Below are 16,988 nucleotides of genomic sequence, written 5' to 3'. Positions count from 1 at the left end.
TCCCTAAAAATGTGCAAATTTTCTTTATAGAATCATAGAACAATTTGGGTTGGAAGGGACCCTTTATCATTTTGCTTTTATTTAATAGTTATCCTCCCACATTTTCCAGTAGAAATTACAGTATTATCTCTTGACTGTTCTCCTTTGCAACTTCTTACAGAGTTCTTCATCTTCCTCTGACCTCTAGAAGACTGCTTGCTTTGAGTTGGTTTTGTTTTAATGTGATGCAGTTTCCAGATCAGTGGCAGTTAAGCACAAGTGATGATTTTTTCTTCTCTATTTTTTTTTTCAAACTGTGATTTCACTACACACTGTGTCTCAGAAGTCCAGGTGCATCTACACCCCGCTGCTTGTGATGGTTACAATAACTTTCAGCTAATGTATTGTCTTGCAAAATGCTTTTCTTGTCTTGAATCAAATTACACACCTAAAAGAATTTTTTTTTTCAGTGTAGGTGTATGAAATCACAGTTTTCACCTATAAGTAAATTTTTGAATATAAGTGTGTGGAATTGTACAGCTTGGTACAAATGTTAAGTGTGTCTCACAGATTTGGAAGAAGATTGCAAGCATGGGTAACCATTTGAACAAAGAGTAACATAGTTTCAAATCAGCAAAATAAAAATACTTAACAACAACAACAACAAACAAACACATTTTTTTCCTCATATATACATGTGGCAATGCCTTCTTACCTACATCCAGAATCTGAGCCAGAACTTCTACAGGTTTCTTAGAGGACTGTAGAGAATGTAAGCTGTACAGGTGAGCCTGCGGATGTTTTTGAATCTGTAGATTTTAGGACCTGATTGCATTACGGACTCATAGACTGTGTTGTGATCTTGGGGGGGAAAGGGGGTCTTTGCGTCATAGTTTGTTCCAGACGGGAGCAGGTGATGAGTGGTCTGATCTCTATCCCTGGTTTGTCCTGTTGACTCATTTCAGCCTTGCCCTGTTAATTTGGCTGTCCTGGCAGTTATCAGCAGCAGCTTGTAGCTCTCTGCTTTGCTAAGCAGGGCAAGGCACACCTTCCATAAGGTGTGTGGAGGTGTGCAGAAGCAAGTGCAGTCTTTGCATTCTTTGCCAGGATGAGGCCTTGAGGCTTCTTAATTTTTAAGCAGAACTGACACTTCCTCCAAGGTGCTTTCATCTGAGAAAATATATTGGGCTGAAAAATTGAGTGATGTTTGAAGGAGATAAGAGTAACCTGATTTATATCCTTTAATTGCATTGAAAACATTGCACTTACGCATCTAGGATTTTGATTTAATAGAGCTTTGTGGCTTTTGGCTTATAGATTTTATCCATAGGTTGCACTCACCTAAGGAGGACCATGGAGGGGCCACTCAAGCACAGATTCATCCTGGAGGAGGTCATAGCCTCAGTAGCAGTTCAGGTTGGCTCAGAAAGCAGGGCTACACTCTATGTTGCACTGAGGAGCTTGAAGTGCTCATGGTTGGAGGGGAGAGAGATGGAGAGCAGGACCCCAGCAGGGCTTAGTGCTCTGCCTCTGGGAGACATTTTGTCTTGGCAGGTTCTCACAACAGTACTTCTGCAGTTTATGGAGTGGAAGTAAAGAAGATGAAAGCGGATTTGGATGCCCGCAGCTGTTGCCATAGGTGTTGATCAGCTGTATTTTCTCAGAGCCAACAAAGTGCTGCTTTTAAGCATACTGCTCACTAAATGGGCACCCTTTAATTCCACACCTCAACCACATCCAAATTAGGAACTTCATGAGAGAAGAAGAATCTTGAGCTTCCCTATGGTTTTGGGCATTCATATTAAAAAAAAAAAATTAAATGTCAGCAGTCTAGAAGAATTGTATTGATGCAGAGAGCTGAGAATAATTGCAACATCTTGATTTTCACCGGACAACCTTTTTTTCTGTTAAAAAATGTTCAAGTCTGTCAATTCTAAAAGAGAAGTATATATTTACAAAATCTTAAATAGCTTGTGAGCAGACTGTATTCCTAACAAACTTATGAAAACTTTCACTTACATCTTTTTTTTCTCCTTAAAATATGAGTAGCTGGGCATGTAGAACATAAAATTTGGAAATGTCTTGCACTGAAGCGTGTCAGCAACCCTACTTAAGTCATGGCAGCGTGCCTGCTGTACACACATCCACACTCTCTCTCCCTGCTTAGAGATACACATCTCTGAGAACAGCTCCTTACACTGAAATAAATTGAGTAATTACGTTAATTGACATAAATGTTCTCCAGAATAGCCCATTGAATTTTGTTTAGGCATTTCCTGCCTGATGTCTCTTTAGTTTCTAATAAATAACCTATTGCAATGCTTACTAACAGAAAATTTTGTAGCGTAGTAGATGCCAAGGTTAAATTATTAAACTCGTCAGCCTCACAGTCTCAGACTGTAAATTGCAAATGCAGAAGGAGAAAGCCCAAACCTCACAAGACGTTTGATTTATGGTGATGCATCTTTACTTGCATTGTTTTAGGTTTCATTTGGGGAAATTATATGTTTGAGTAGGTGCAGTAGGGAAAGATCCAGGAGAGATGGAAGACAGTGAATTTTGTTCTAAGTTTGTGCTTGCTGAAAGAAAGATGTGTACCAGCATTATCCTCTCTCTCATCTCATCTAGGAATATAAAAATTCATGAATGAATACCATTTAGATTTTACTTTTTTTTTTCTCAGTGACTGATCCAGGTGTTGTAATTTTTTTTCAAAATCAAACTGAATAAGGGACATCTGCTTTCCTGAAGCAATACCCTCTCAGATACACACTTTTAAAATTTCATTATGTTTTTAAATGTGTATATGTAGTGCTTATCTCTGTAAGTATAAACAAAGTAAAATCCCTGTAGTTGAATAAGGTAATGAGAGAGTAGTTGTATAACGTATTGGATGTGTATTGTTTTCATGACAGACCTATTTTGTTTATTTTTCATGCTTAGAAATGTCAAATTTACAAGCAGCTCATTTCTTTATGCCTACAAGGTGTTTCTATGAACTGTTTGGTAGTTGTGATAGCAATGTTCTGGGTGGTGTATCAGCCAACAGTAGGAACTGTGGGTAGTTTCCTCTCACTTATCTTTAGCCATGGAAAGTAAAGCATCTGCCCTACAGTTAAATCTCTATTGACAGAGAAGAGGTGTGGGCCTACAAAGACCTGTTAGTCTATCCTGGATAAATAGCCTAAGAAGGGTGAAAGGGATTGTCTTTGTGGACGCTCAGAGCTGGCTGAAGGACAGTAGAAGGCCTTCAGTTGGCTGCCATGAAGCACGGTTAATCTGCTGCTATTATGGCACCTGTCCTGGGCCTGGTCAGTGCTGGGCATTTGGGGGTAGCACTAACGCACGCCTTAGTCAGGAACTGAAAGCAGCTTGCAGTATAGATAGTATAAATATATGTTCTCTAGCTGCAAAAACATATTTTTGGGCTACTGTCACCAGCTTATATCTTCCCTGTCATTTTAATGACATATTGTAACTGACTTGGGTTTGTTTTTCTCAATAACCCAAAGTAGGAGTGAAATGATTCACGTAGAAAATAGATGCTTGGATACTTGGGTGACACATGGGGAATCAAAATACATCTGGAAGCTTGCAAGAATGAATACAGAAGATGCACTGTGAAGATGGTTCTGCTGTAAGTAGGTGTTGGAAAAGGGAGAAGATGACCAGTTTTGATATTGAGTTTCCTATCCTTAGTCTTTTCTTTCTTAAGCTTCTTCTTCTTTCTAGGTATCAGTGTTTACTGTAGATATATCTCCTGTTTAATTATTCTGCAGAGACACCTGTAAGTGTTTTTATTTCCGAGAATTACAATGATTTCCTTACCTCGGTGTATTTCCAGGATTTAAATGCTTTAGGTTTATGATCTTCACAATGGCATTATTTTCTAAGTCTGAGCAAAACTCTCTGAAATTTCCTTCAATACAGAAAGATAAGGAAAAGAGCGCTTCATTTTAGCAATGGTGTTTGAGACTAGTAGCAGTTTAGTAGTAAGCTAGTAATGGCTATGTGTCTCGGAAATAACTTACAAGGTGAACGTGTGATTTTGCACAGTAGCTGAATGATTATGATTTTTTCTAATTTTTTTGAAGTTGCAAAATGTTGCTTACTGCATATGTGGTGATTATTTTTTCCCCACAAATGAACGTAATGCACTAAGAAGCTGAACTTTGTACTGCTCTGCATGTTGGAATATGCCAACAGGTGATGGAGGCATTCCTGTTAGGGGGATGGAGAGCAGGCACAGGCAGCCTGAGCAGTCAGCTCTCCTCCTTGCCGTGCTGATAATAGGTCACTCTTCTTTACAAAATGCTTTTCCTCTTAGCCTCTTTCTTGACTTTAGCCTCTTTCTTGAGAAATATGGGCTCTGGTCTGCTCCATATGAGGCTGACTTTTTTTCCACAGCCTCAGTAACACTTGATGGAGAAGGCAGCAATGCACGATGAATCAGGAACAGTCTGGGGACTGCTTTGTTCTCTGCCAAATCATGTTTCCTGTCTCCAGCATGTGATTTTCAGGCAAATTCATTGAAGTCTTCAATCTATAATTAGGCTTATAAGCTTCTTTAGACCTTTTGGATTTCTTTTCTCTTTTCGCATAAGGGAATGCAACTTTAATATTCCATGAATCTTTTTGAGTCATATTCTGGAGAAAACTCCCCTGGAGGTTTTCTCCTATTTATTTCTTCTTTCCTTAATTTTTCTAAAATGGGTAGGTAATGATCCTTTTTCCATCAAGAAATGAACTGAAATTACCTAGAGCAAGTGATTGTGATATATAACGGCATTTTTTTTTTCTGGCAGTAATGGGCATAATTGCTTTACAGTAGGCTAAAGAAAATATGTATTTCTAAAATTGGATTCATGTGGTTGGTTTTTCTGCATTGATCTTAGAAGAAAAAAAATATATATGTTACTCCATGAGCATCTGACAAAATAAACGACTTCTGTCACCAGCCATGAGTGTGAGGCAGCTCTCTGTGTGCAGCGTGTCTTAGCACTGGTGCGGTCTCGAGGGATGAGTGCTCTTCTTCATTGTGTAAGTATGTGTGTGTTTGTGTATGCATGGATATCTCATATAAAATGAATGCTGTTACATAGCATTCTTGTCATGTTTGAGAAGCACACGTCTGTGTTCCTCCTCCACCCAATTATCATTTCTCCTATTTGCTTCCTCATTTTCAGGTATTTATTACAAAAGTATTCTACATCTTTTTTTTTTTTTTTTTTTTTTTTTTTTTCTCTTGAGAATTGTGATTTTAGATTTATTTACCCAGATACAGACATTTTCTCTTAAAACACCCCAGATACTAAAAAATACTACCTAATCTTTAAATAAATCTATAAGAATTCTCTTTTTATTGCTATCACAACAGCATTGCAGTCAGTAAATGTAGTCTTACTGTGCTCATGGTAAGCAGTTTTCATATCACTGTCTGTGTGTTTTGAGGAATTTTGCCTCAAATGGGACTCATGGATTTTGCTGCCACTTTTGCTCCTGGTCAGTTCTATTTTCTCCCTTCATTGTGCTTTGGATAACTTGCTGATCACCTGTCTTGATTGGAGGGATACCCTACATGTTGTTGTACCTGTTGGTACACAGTAATGTACAGAAATATGTCTTTCTGCCCCTCTCATCTTCCAGGCAGTAAGCTGAAGGCATAGGAAGCCTCTCAGGTCTCTAAACTGCTTCTGTTGCAGGGTAGTAAAACTTTATACGGCGCTTGAGGGAAAGGGAAACAACCATGCTAAAAACAGTCATTATTTTAAAATTACTTCAGACTAGGGGAATCCTTATACTCTTGGCTCATCCAAAATTCTCTTGGCATCCTTACGTTCATTTAGAGAAATGAATATATATATATATATACACATATATATATATATATATACATATATATATATATACATATATAGGAAATCCATTCTGGAACTTAATCCAAAGGTTTGCAAACGTGCTGGCTCTCCACAGAGCCAAAACCGTGCATTTTTATGACTGTGTTTTTGTGATTTCACTATTATATCTTGGCAGTTCTGTGGTCTTCCCAAGTTATGCTTTAGTGTACATATTTCATAGTTACATGACTGGTGGTTTTTTTTTGTTTTTTTGTTTTTTTTTTTAATATGTTTCTGTTTCTTCACAGTTACATTTTTACTGTCTGGCACTTATTTTATTTTCCAAAACACAGGTTCTCAATAATTTATGCTGTTTTTACCGCACTTCATGTTTTTATTTTTCCTTTTTTTTGTTTTGTTTCCTTACTTTTTTCTTTCTGTAGTCTGCAAGGCATATTTTACCCACTGCTTGCTCCTGAACTTGGAATAATTTTATGCATAGACAGCTACTGCATACACCAGCCCAGAATGCCTCCTATTATTTTTCTATTTAGATAATTTTGGGAGTTGCAGAATTCTACAGATATTTGCATGACTATTCCTTGTACTCACAGTTTTGTTAAGTTCCTGTAGGTTCTTTTTTTTAAAGGTACGAACTATTAATTTGATAACAGTTTTCTAAAAACTGACAAGTGTTTTTGCACTTGTACTAAACGTTGTCCCCTTGCTTACAGGTGCAAAGAGAAGAAGTATGACTACTATAGCCTGCCCAAAACTTCAGTTGTGATAGCTTTCTATAATGAGGCTTGGTCAACACTTCTGCGAACTGTTCATAGCGTTCTTGAGACATCTCCAGATATACTTCTAGAAGAAGTTATCCTTGTGGATGATTACAGTGACAAAGGTACAAAGAATAATTTTAAATAATGCTGATTTTGTTTTGTCCTATTTTTTTTTGTCATCTAGTCCATGGGCGAAAAAGATCTGGTAAAGCACCATGACACTCTGCAGCAGAGGTATCTAGCTGAAAAATGTTTTGTCTTTTGGAAGCCAATGAAAATTTCAAGTTCTGTACCACATTTAGTTTTGAATGGGGTGTGTTTGCTTTGTTGTAATGTGAATGCTTCCATATGTGTATAACTACAGCCTTGTTGGAGGCATTCCACCTGTGCTCATTTGAGCACGTTTCAATTGCTCCAAGATTGTGCTGGTGTCAGTTATAATAAGGAGCATCTGAGTTGTCTGTTTCTATGTGAATTATGGAACACGTAACAATGCTGTCATTTTCTATCACAGGTGGATTGTGTTAAGAATAAAACCGTAATAATAAAACCTTGTGTTAAGGTAAAACCTTCACATTTGAGACAAAATTAACAACTTAGAAGTGAGAAACAGAGCAACTATGAAGCATTCAGTTTCTTAAAAGGAACCAATTTTTGTCCATTCTTATCCTTTCTTTGTGTAGATAGAAGAGCACCAACCATGTCATACAATGCTCAAAAAAGAGTGCTCTTTAACATGCTATAAACCAATCACTGCAGAACTGTATATATGTTTTTATGTCGTCACTACAGACCATTTAAAGGAGCCTTTGGAAAACTATGTGGCTGGCTTACGCAAGGTGCGTCTTATCCGTGCGAACAAGAGGGAAGGACTGGTTCGAGCTCGACTGCTGGGGGCTTCTGTAGCCAAAGGGGACATTCTGACCTTCCTGGATTGCCACTGTGAATGCCATGAGGGCTGGCTGGAACCACTTCTGGAAAGGTATAGTTACACTCTATCCAGACTTTGTGCTGTGGCAGAAGGAAAAGAGTCATTTTAGCATGTTTCTGTGCTTTGCAGGGGAAAAATCACTTCACAGACTTTTGTCAGAGGTTATCACAGTCTGGTCCCTCAGGCAATTTTTCTCTTGAAAGAGAGCTAGAAAATAGAAGTCTGGAGCATGAAGAGTTTGTTTGTTTTCTGTGTGGACCAGGCTGCTTTTTTTTTTTTCTTCAGAGGAGTGAAAACTTTGTTTTCAAGGAGGAGAGTCCACCTCTAGCTGTGAAACTGCCTTGAGAAATGGGGATATCAGCTTGAGTGGTGGATAAGAAGATCATCTCAAAAGATGATCTGAGTCATCTTTTTTTTTTTCAGGACAAGGTGCACAGAAGCAGATTGGAGGAGAAGTCAGTAAACTCCATCTTCCTTGACTGAAGATGAACTAGGCCATCTTTTCAATCTGGTTGTGATACAAAGCATCAGAGGGGTAGGTAGAGTAGAGAGGAATTAATGTTATGTCAGCATACCATCTGTGCTGAGATACTGTAATTTGAACTTCTGTTGTTTTTCCTCTATATTGCAGATCTGCATAGTTTAGAAAACTTCCATTAATAATAAATATGTTTGGGGAAAAAAATGGCAAAAAAGAAACCAGACACCACAAAACCAAGAACACAGAATACTGGTTCTATGGTAAAAGTATTTACGTTATACCTTACCCATACATAGTCAGTAGCCAAATAACTCCTTGAAGAACACTTTTCCTACTGTATATCCAGCCAGTGGAGCACCCCACTGCCCCATCACAATTTAACAGTTTCAGTACCACAATCAGATCACTTAGATACAGCATAAAGGAAATGAACTCTCTCAAAAACATTTTAAAATAAACAAATAAAAAATCATTTCCTCAAGGTGAGTGGCATGATTTGCATTCTGTAAAGGTGCCTTCTCAGATATCGTAGACCTCAGAGAAAGGCTAGAAAATCTAGCACTACCCAAAAGTGGGGTGAGATTGTCAAGAGGAACACCCCATTTTGCATTTGAGATTGTATCTGGAATAACTATTTTCTTCTTAAAATTGCCATATTTATTCTTGTTTTTGTCTAAATTTAATGACAGGTACGTTCCAGATAAATTTTGGTTAAATGTACAGTACAGATAATGTGAAGAAAGACACAAGTATAAAAATCAAAGACTAAGTATGATTTTAACGACTGCCCTCTTGAAAAACAGCATATAGCAGTGGAGTCATTTCTGTAATGTCTTCACATTCTTTTTGAGAACCACTAGATGGTAGTCTTGAGAAGCAGTTTAGGTAATTGTGAGTGTAATACATTGCCTCCTGTAAAAAGTTAGCTCTCGATGTGTCTTGGAACCTGTGCCCTTTTTGCTCTAGCTGCAGATGTCCATCTCTGAGCAGTTGTTTACATGGCACTGGCTCAAATGTATGGAAGCAATATGTCAGTGTTAGAATTTTGCAGTGCAACCATCTCTCTGTTTCTACATTGTACCATCTAGTTAAATCTTACTTTACAGAAAAAACGATGGCTTTTAACTTATCTGATTCCTTTCATAACTGCAATCATGTGCCAAATACATATTTTTTCACTCCTCTTAAAGACCAACTAAGCTCTTTTACTTTCAAATGGGAGTTTTTTTCTCTGTATTTATATCCTTCTCATTGCTTTGTGTATAACATTTATGCAAGTGAAAGTGGAGATATACATATATTGTTAAGCCCTTTTGCCAAGTAGCCTTGCCTAAGCCAAGTAACACTTCAGTGGGGGATTTTAAAGAAGAAAATGGCTGTGTTGTATTTCCCCGGTGGCAACAAGAAGGGACCATTTCATGTTTAAGGCAGTCTTTTTCAGCTCAGACAATACTCCTCTGGAGCCACTTTTGTCCTCTGCAGTATTTAACCACCACAAGCTGCTCTAATTTCAGAGAGCTGAGTGTAACAGAGTCAGATCCCCTTCTTCAGCCTGCAGATTTTAAGCTTCATATTCCCATGAGAAACGAACTGCCCTTGAATGATGGATATATCAGGTCTTGTCTGACCATCTAATATGTTCATTTTTTCATCTTATGTGGAATGCGTAAATCAGAAGATGCAGGGCTAAAACAAGACTCAAAAGTCAAACAAGCCACTTCCTGATTGAACTAACCAGAGATTTTTAAGAGTAGCATAGAGAAGACTACTAAAGAGTGATTTAAGAGAAAAGCCTTTGCTTGAGTGTGCATGCTTGTAGTGATCTATTGTAGTACTAAAAGAGTCCTTTCCAGAATTTGAGACAAAAGCAAAGAATCTCTTTACATTTTTTAAGGGCAAGTACTTTTGGAAAGGAATTCAGAAAACCCTGAATGATATTGAGAAATGGGAGGAAGTTTATCTTCTTGCCAAAGCCTGCTTGCAAGGAATGTCCTCGCTCTGATGTGTTCCTAGTAGTGATAGAGATCTTAACTGTCTTTAGATCAGACTTGCTGATAGTGATGTCATTCTGCAGAACTATCTTTTTTGTCCTTTTAACTGTCTTGTAGTGTTAGGGTTTTTTGAGGCCATCTTCATGATTTTTTCACTATTAGGGATCTAATATCATATGATGGGTTGTTTTTTGTTTTAAATTCATGGCATCTTTTAAATTACTGTGCTAGTGTTTAGTGTAACTTTTTTGCAGATTATCATATTTATAAGAAAGCTCTGTGGCCCTCAAAATCAGTCTATCTTATTTGTCCCCGGAGGATGATAATGGTCATGACAAAAGATTGCACAGTTTCGCTCTTGATATGATCCAGGAATCTTACTTCATTCTTCTTCTCTCTATAAGTACCTCAGAAGCAGCTACATATAAAAAGCAGACATTTTTGTTGTGATTGTGATGTTGAATATGGCAGCTGAGCCAGGTGCTGAATATGTAATCACAAGCCATCTGGCATATCACACTTCCACTCTCCAGGAAGTATGGTCCTTGCCAGATGCCTGAGTCCATCCTAATGCATCCTCAACAGCAACAACAACAAAAAGATTATTCTTGAAGTAGTTTTTTCCATACATTGCAGCATGAGTTGAGAAATCTTGGTTGAGAAAACCACTGTTTTCTTTTCTTGACTACTCTAGTTTTTGAGAGTCTTGTAGTAAAAGGAATTATTAGAAGCTTCTCTCAGTGCTATGTTCTCTCCTAATGTGTTTATTTCTTCTTTTAAAAACATTAGGATAGCAGAAGAAGAATCAGCTGTTGTATGCCCTGTTATTGATGTTATTGACTGGAATACGTTTGAATACTTGGGAAATGCTGGTGAGCCACAGATTGGTGGATTTGACTGGAGATTGGTCTTCACATGGCACACTACCCCTGAGAGAGAACAGAAACGAAGAAAGTCCAAGATTGATGTGATCAGGTTAATTTTTCTGCATCCTTTTCTTAAACTGTGAATGTTGTGACTACTTTTCACTTCAGTTGGAAATGTCAGAACCTGAAAAAACATATTGTGAGTGCTTACCACTTAGTTTGAAATTACACATTTTGTATGGTTCCCTTTTTTTGGAGTAGCTTCTGTCCAGGAAAAATACTGCTCTAGAAGCTGAAATTCTTGTAATCTATTGTGTGAAATCCTTATTTCACAAGTAGTCATTTACTCCTGTAGATTCACTGCCAACAGACATTTAGCAGCACAAGGAAAGGCTGTATGTTCTTAATTAGTACTGGAGGATATCCTGTATGCAAAACAAAGAGATCTACGTTGCGAAAAAACATGTCTTGGTCAGCAATGAAAAGAAGAAAAAAATTGTCAACCAACAAGAGGGCAGAAGTCATTCTGAAGACTTTCTCTCTGCTGTAGCAATAGGGGTGGCTTCTTGCTCTGTTTTCCAAGGTGAACCAGTTTTCAGATTCCTCATTTGGTTGAAATGGTTTAGCTTTGCCCACGATAATTTCTGAGGGACTAACTTGCAGGAGATAGTGTCTTCCTCATGGTGGGTTTTAATTCTGTTTGCAAGAGTTGAAATCCATAGGTGTTATTTATCACTCTGTATTGAATTTTAGGTTAGCTAAGGAAAGTTCAAAGAGTGCTTCTAGAAAATGGGTATTCACTGTAGACAAAATCCTGATAGCTGAAGGTCTGACAGGGAGGTTGTTGTATTTCAGCAGTGCATTGTGAGAAGTGAAGCACCTCTTCAGCATTTTTAACATCACATCCTTGCCTTTGTTTAAAAATTGTCATCTTACAGCCTACAACAGATATAGAATGATTGATTTTTTTTTTTCCCAGTCTTTTCTAGGCCACTTATGATAATAATACCCAGTGCTTCACTAATAATAATGAATTTATCCTCAACTGTGAGAAAACAGGATTTTTTTAAATGGGAAAAGTGCGACAGTAAATCAGACCCTTTAAGCATACATTAATACACATATTCAAAAATAAAACTTTCAAGTAAAAGCCTCTAGCTTAAATACAGTGTTTTTCTTTCCAGCAAGAAGGAATTGTCTTTGGAATGCCAAGGGGAAAATGATGATAAAGCTTCAAGGTGGATCAGTCACTGAGCTGAGTGGCACAGTTATCTGGAGAAAGCAGCAGTGCTTGGAGAGTGGTATCATTGACTGGAAAGACTAGAGGAGGGGTGAGGCAGAAGAGCCTGACAGCTTATGGAGTCTTTTTCTCTTCTCTGTCTCACCTCATCTCTTTCCATTCTTTGAAACAACGTATGACAGTATAAGACTGTGTTGCGTCAAAAAGATGGCTGGTAAAATTAGTTTTGACATGTTAAGAATAAGTGATGGCAGACCTAGCATTTTTTAATTCTTATATCAATTGCAATTTAGTAAAATTCATAAAGTGTCAGGTGAATTAAGTTCCAACCAGCATAATGAGGTTGGCACTTTAAAGAGGGTCATTTTCTGAGGCTGTAAACAATTAGGAGCAATATTAAACAAATTCAATTTTTCTGTACAGATGCATGCACCACTCTACGGAAAGTACATCCCTTAAATGTGCTGTTGATCTGTGTCTTGTGCCCTTTAAGCATTGCCCTGCCAGAATGGTTCCAATTTGGACTCTTTTTTTTTTTTTTTTTTTTTTTTTGTCAAAGATGGTAAGCAATTAAAAGAAATACAGATGAGCAGGTCATCTTTGAAGGAAAAAATCTCTCTGAGGCTACATTTACTTAATTTTGATCAGCTAATTTCTGAGTTTTTCCACTTGTTATTAATGGAATCAGGAATATTGTTATTAATTACTAAAGCACAGGTTTATGTTTACTTTCAACTTAAGTAAAATTTACAAATATACTGCACTTAGAATTTCAGAACTCACTAAAATAATTCTACCACAAAAAACATATGTTCTGTAATCTAAAGTAACAGGTAAGTCATTTAACACCAGTCTCAAAGACATTACAGTTGCAAAAATCTATCCTTGAATAATGTTTGTCTTCTCATATTTCACTGATATTTTTATTTTAATATATTTTGAAACTCATTTCTGATACGTTTTTTTTAGCAGAACATTAAATTCAAATGGCCTCACAGTAGAATATTTAGTTGATCAGTAGCTGCCTCTTACTCTGTATCCTGAAGTCTGAGAAAATAGACAGTGAAAATGTATTTCTAGCTCATTTTGTTGTTTTTAAAATTCCTTTTCTTTTATCTAAATTTAGAGTTATTATTCTATTTTACAGGTCTCCCACCATGGCAGGCGGATTGTTTTCTGTGAGTAAGAAGTATTTTGATTATCTTGGCTCATATGACACAGGAATGGAAGTCTGGGGTGGAGAAAACCTTGAGTTTTCATTTAGGGTAAGTGACTTTTTTGCATGAAAGTAAAAACAAGTTTCTTATTTGTTTCATCCTGTCCTTTTTATTCAGTGAGATGGCTGTGACATTAGCAAATGTAAAGAAGAGAAGTGTGCATTTACATTAATCTTTTTTCATCGTTCTCACATTTCATTATAGCTATATTTTCCTTCAGAATAACCATTTCAAAAGACATCTTTTTAAAGTATTTATTTATTTGGAATGTAAGCAGTGGTGTGACATTAGAGTATGAAGTTTATGTTCTATGGCTTAAAACAGATAGTTGGAAAGACACATTAGTAGTTCCTACATGTGGTGCTGGAGTTGACTGTAGCAGCTGGTAGAGTGAACAGCTGGCAACTGATGGAAGTTATCAGTGGGACAGGGTGAGCAAGCCTCTGCTTCTGTAAGGGTTAATTCTGTTTCACATCAGGAAAAGTTCAGATAAAGGTTATAAAAGACAACGAGGAAATCTCCAGGAACTGTAGAATGGTACCGCACCAGAGGATGGACCTGGAATCAGGCAAGAAGCAGATAGATTGCTGTGCTAGAATAGAAAGGATTTGCAGAGAAGGAAAATAGGATATGGGACAATGAAGACAGATGAGTAAAGTGATCGTGCTCTCCTCATGTCTGCTGTTACATGCACTGTTGCTGATTCCCACTGAGCACATAGTTCAACTCAGCTTGCTGAAGCAATCCAGCAGTGGTTTAGAAGGTATCCCACAGAGCCATTTTTGACTTGTGGGGAGCTCATAACTTACTATCTATGCTTTCCCTTTTTGTTGTTGTGTTAGTTTTTTTTTGTGGACTTTTTGTTTTGTTTTGTTTTGTTTTGCCACTAGATATATGTATTTTATGGTCATATTTGCATTTTGATCTGTTTCCAGATTGTAGAGGGCAAGGATTGGTGGTTTTGTGTTGCTTTGTTTGTTTGTTTGTTTTGTTGCTAAGAGTAGCTTTCAGGAATAAATAGTACAGAACCTTCTCGTGAGAAAGGACTGCCTTCTCATCAGGAGACTGCCTTGCTTTAGACTTTTACCTGTTAACAGAAGAAGTGTGCAGTCTTTGTGGCCACTGTGTCTGTCTCCTGTGGCCTGTAGTACAGAAATACAACTAAAGAGAGCTAAAGAAAAAGAGAAGAAAAGGACCTGGGAGGATAATAAGCACTGATTCAGAAGTGACCCAGTTTTTTTTCTGGAGAGAGAATTCTCATCTAGGATCAACGATCTGAAGCCCTCCTTGCCTCCTTTCTTATATGGAGGTTAGTTTTTCTGACACTGAAGTCCAAACATGCAGAGACTTATTTTCTTTGGGGGTAATCCCTCAGTCACACTAGTCAGGTTGCCATTGGCTCACAGGAGTTAGGAGTAGTGTTTTTTGTCTCTGAGATGGCTTGTGGCATTCGGGACTGGAAAGCCTGTGTGGAAAATGAAAAGTGTGGAAGATGACCCTCTTAATAGACCCTCTGTGATGCAAGAGCATGAGTGAGCAGTGGATTTGTCTGTTCAGCTTAGAGAAGGACTTTCTTCTCTTGGGCTGGTCCAGCTCCCTGCAGACTACAGGTGACTGAGCAGCTCTCTTCTGGGAGACAAACAGTGCAGCAGGATGGACTGAGCAGTAGCAGCTGCTCCACAGGCCAATGAATGTGTCTGGGCACACTCATTTCACCAGTGCGGATTGCCAAAAGGATCTGGGCATTTGGAGCAAAACTGCAGACAATGTGCTTTGCCTCTATGTTTGTGCCTCCTGCAGTGAGGCATTTTGTGGAAGGGAGCAGAGCACTAGGAAAGCATTTTAGTGTGTTCTTCCTGCTGCCCACATTTCTGAAGAAGGTCAAGAGGGATAAATCAGTGCTAATTCTCATCTCTGTGGTTTCTGAACCTGCCAGACATAAAAATTGGGGTCAGGAATACTGAAGCCCACTGTAAATTAATTCATTTTTCTTGTCTCTGAAAACACAGTCACAGCTTGAGACAACGTTCTCAAGCCTCCTTTGCCTCCTATTTGTTTATTCTAAACTGAAGAAATTCACTGTGGCTTTGAGAGGTGCAAGGAGGACAAAGCTTTGGCTGAAAACATTATGACTAAGAGAGATTGAGGCTGTGTGCTGAATGCAGAATTGAGTCAATGTGCCTTGATTTGGGATTGCTTAATGCCATTTGGCTAGATAAAATTTCACTTCATGGTCATAATGGGCATTGAAAGTCACCTTCTCAAGGGATGCAAAGCAATGCCCTCTCATCTTCTGTCTCCTGTACATCGAGCTGGTTGCAGTGTTTTTCTGCTGTTGGCATGCATTGTAAGTTTGCTTCTGGGGACTGCTGTTTGATACATCTACAGCCTATCCTTTATCTCACCATTTCAGCAAGAGGGAAAAATACACATATTCAAAAAGGCAAAATTACTTACTGCTAATTCTTCTCTTCTCCTTGAAATTTCCTCGTCTGTTAGTCCTGGCTGCTATATCTCTGATTTTCTGGGTTCTTCTCTAACCTTTCTGCACTGTTTCTTCCTGTCCTGATGTGGAAATTTCTCCTGCAGCATGTGTAGCCTGGGTGGCTTTAAGAACAGGTTGTGTCCCCTTATCTTTGCTTAGAGAGTAGCATCTTCTTTTCCTTTTTACCTCCCAGAGAGTCCTAAAACACCACCATGGAGACTGCAGTTCATACAGGAAACTAATTTCTTGACTGCCAACTTGCTTTTCCTATTTAGCATTTTTTGACCCAGCAATTGGGTCACTTGTCCAGAGCCTGGCAGGGACAGGGACAGCTGTACGGCTATTGTAGCTTTCCTAATGCAAGCATTCATTCCTGTTAAGCAAAGAAAAAATGTTTATAGCCTGCGTGCATCAAGATGAAAGTGAAACTAAAACCAATGTCACCTTGTTCTCTTCGTGTGATAGGAAAAAAGAAAAGCTTCTCTTATGATGAGAGTTGCCAGACCTAGTAAAGAATCATATTTGCATGCACATGAGCAGGCAAAATATAAATAAAATCTGATGTGCTTCTATGTTACAGGAGGTGGAAATGGTTTCAGGAGAGAAACTTCCCCGGAGTCATTTATTTAACATATAATGATCAAATTTGGTGTCTCTGTTGAATTATTTGCTTTATTTTATAGCTCTTCATTTTATATAGAAGTTGAAATATGTTTTCCTTTAAAATAAATAAATAAGTCTTTTGAAGAATTGGGTGGTTAAAACATAGTAGTTAAAACATATCTAGTTCTTGTAATGGGAAGACAAGAAATTTTAAACCTTTCTAATGAGGGAAGCAGAATTTAATGGGCACTGCCTAGCAACCTACAGTTATTTTCTTAGAGAAATTCAGAGCTGTAGCTACTGAAAATTCAGATGCTGTGGAATTTTCTTTTTGGCAGCAATTTAATAAATGTAGTCAGTTTCTTTTAAATCTTTTTATTATCTTAAATTCTTTTAAATTCCTTTTAAATCAGACTTTATCAAGGAACTTTACAAGAAAGTGCATCTTTCTTAACACTGCATTTTTACTTCAGTAGTCTTTATGGTCCATTGCTCGTATTTTGTTGTTGAACACAAACTGATCAAAATACTAATCATAAAAAAAAAAAAAAAAAAAAAAAAAAAAAAAAAAAAAAA

At 37.7% G+C, this 16,988-nt stretch overlaps 1 protein-coding gene across 1 annotated transcript in view; it reads left to right on the top strand.

Annotated features, from left to right (window-relative positions):
* The window catches only part of GALNT12 (polypeptide N-acetylgalactosaminyltransferase 12), a 45,387-nt gene that overhangs the window by 6,766 nt on the left and 21,633 nt on the right, over positions 1–16,988 (top strand). The window contains exons 2-5 of the mRNA XM_042835906.1: positions 6,551–6,720; positions 7,391–7,580; positions 10,791–10,976; positions 13,255–13,372. Coding sequence (XP_042691840.1) covers positions 6,551–6,720; positions 7,391–7,580; positions 10,791–10,976; positions 13,255–13,372 — 664 coding nt within the window. The remainder of the gene's footprint in view (positions 1–6,550; positions 6,721–7,390; positions 7,581–10,790; positions 10,977–13,254; positions 13,373–16,988) is intronic.

Source organism: Centrocercus urophasianus, unplaced genomic scaffold (assembly GCF_019232065.1).
Source record: "Centrocercus urophasianus isolate 14NV4802_14NV808 unplaced genomic scaffold, USGS_Curo_1.0 seq_11, whole genome shotgun sequence".
Taxonomy (NCBI): Eukaryota; Metazoa; Chordata; class Aves; order Galliformes; family Phasianidae; genus Centrocercus; species Centrocercus urophasianus.
This window is presented reverse-complemented; position numbering and strand designations above follow the sequence as displayed.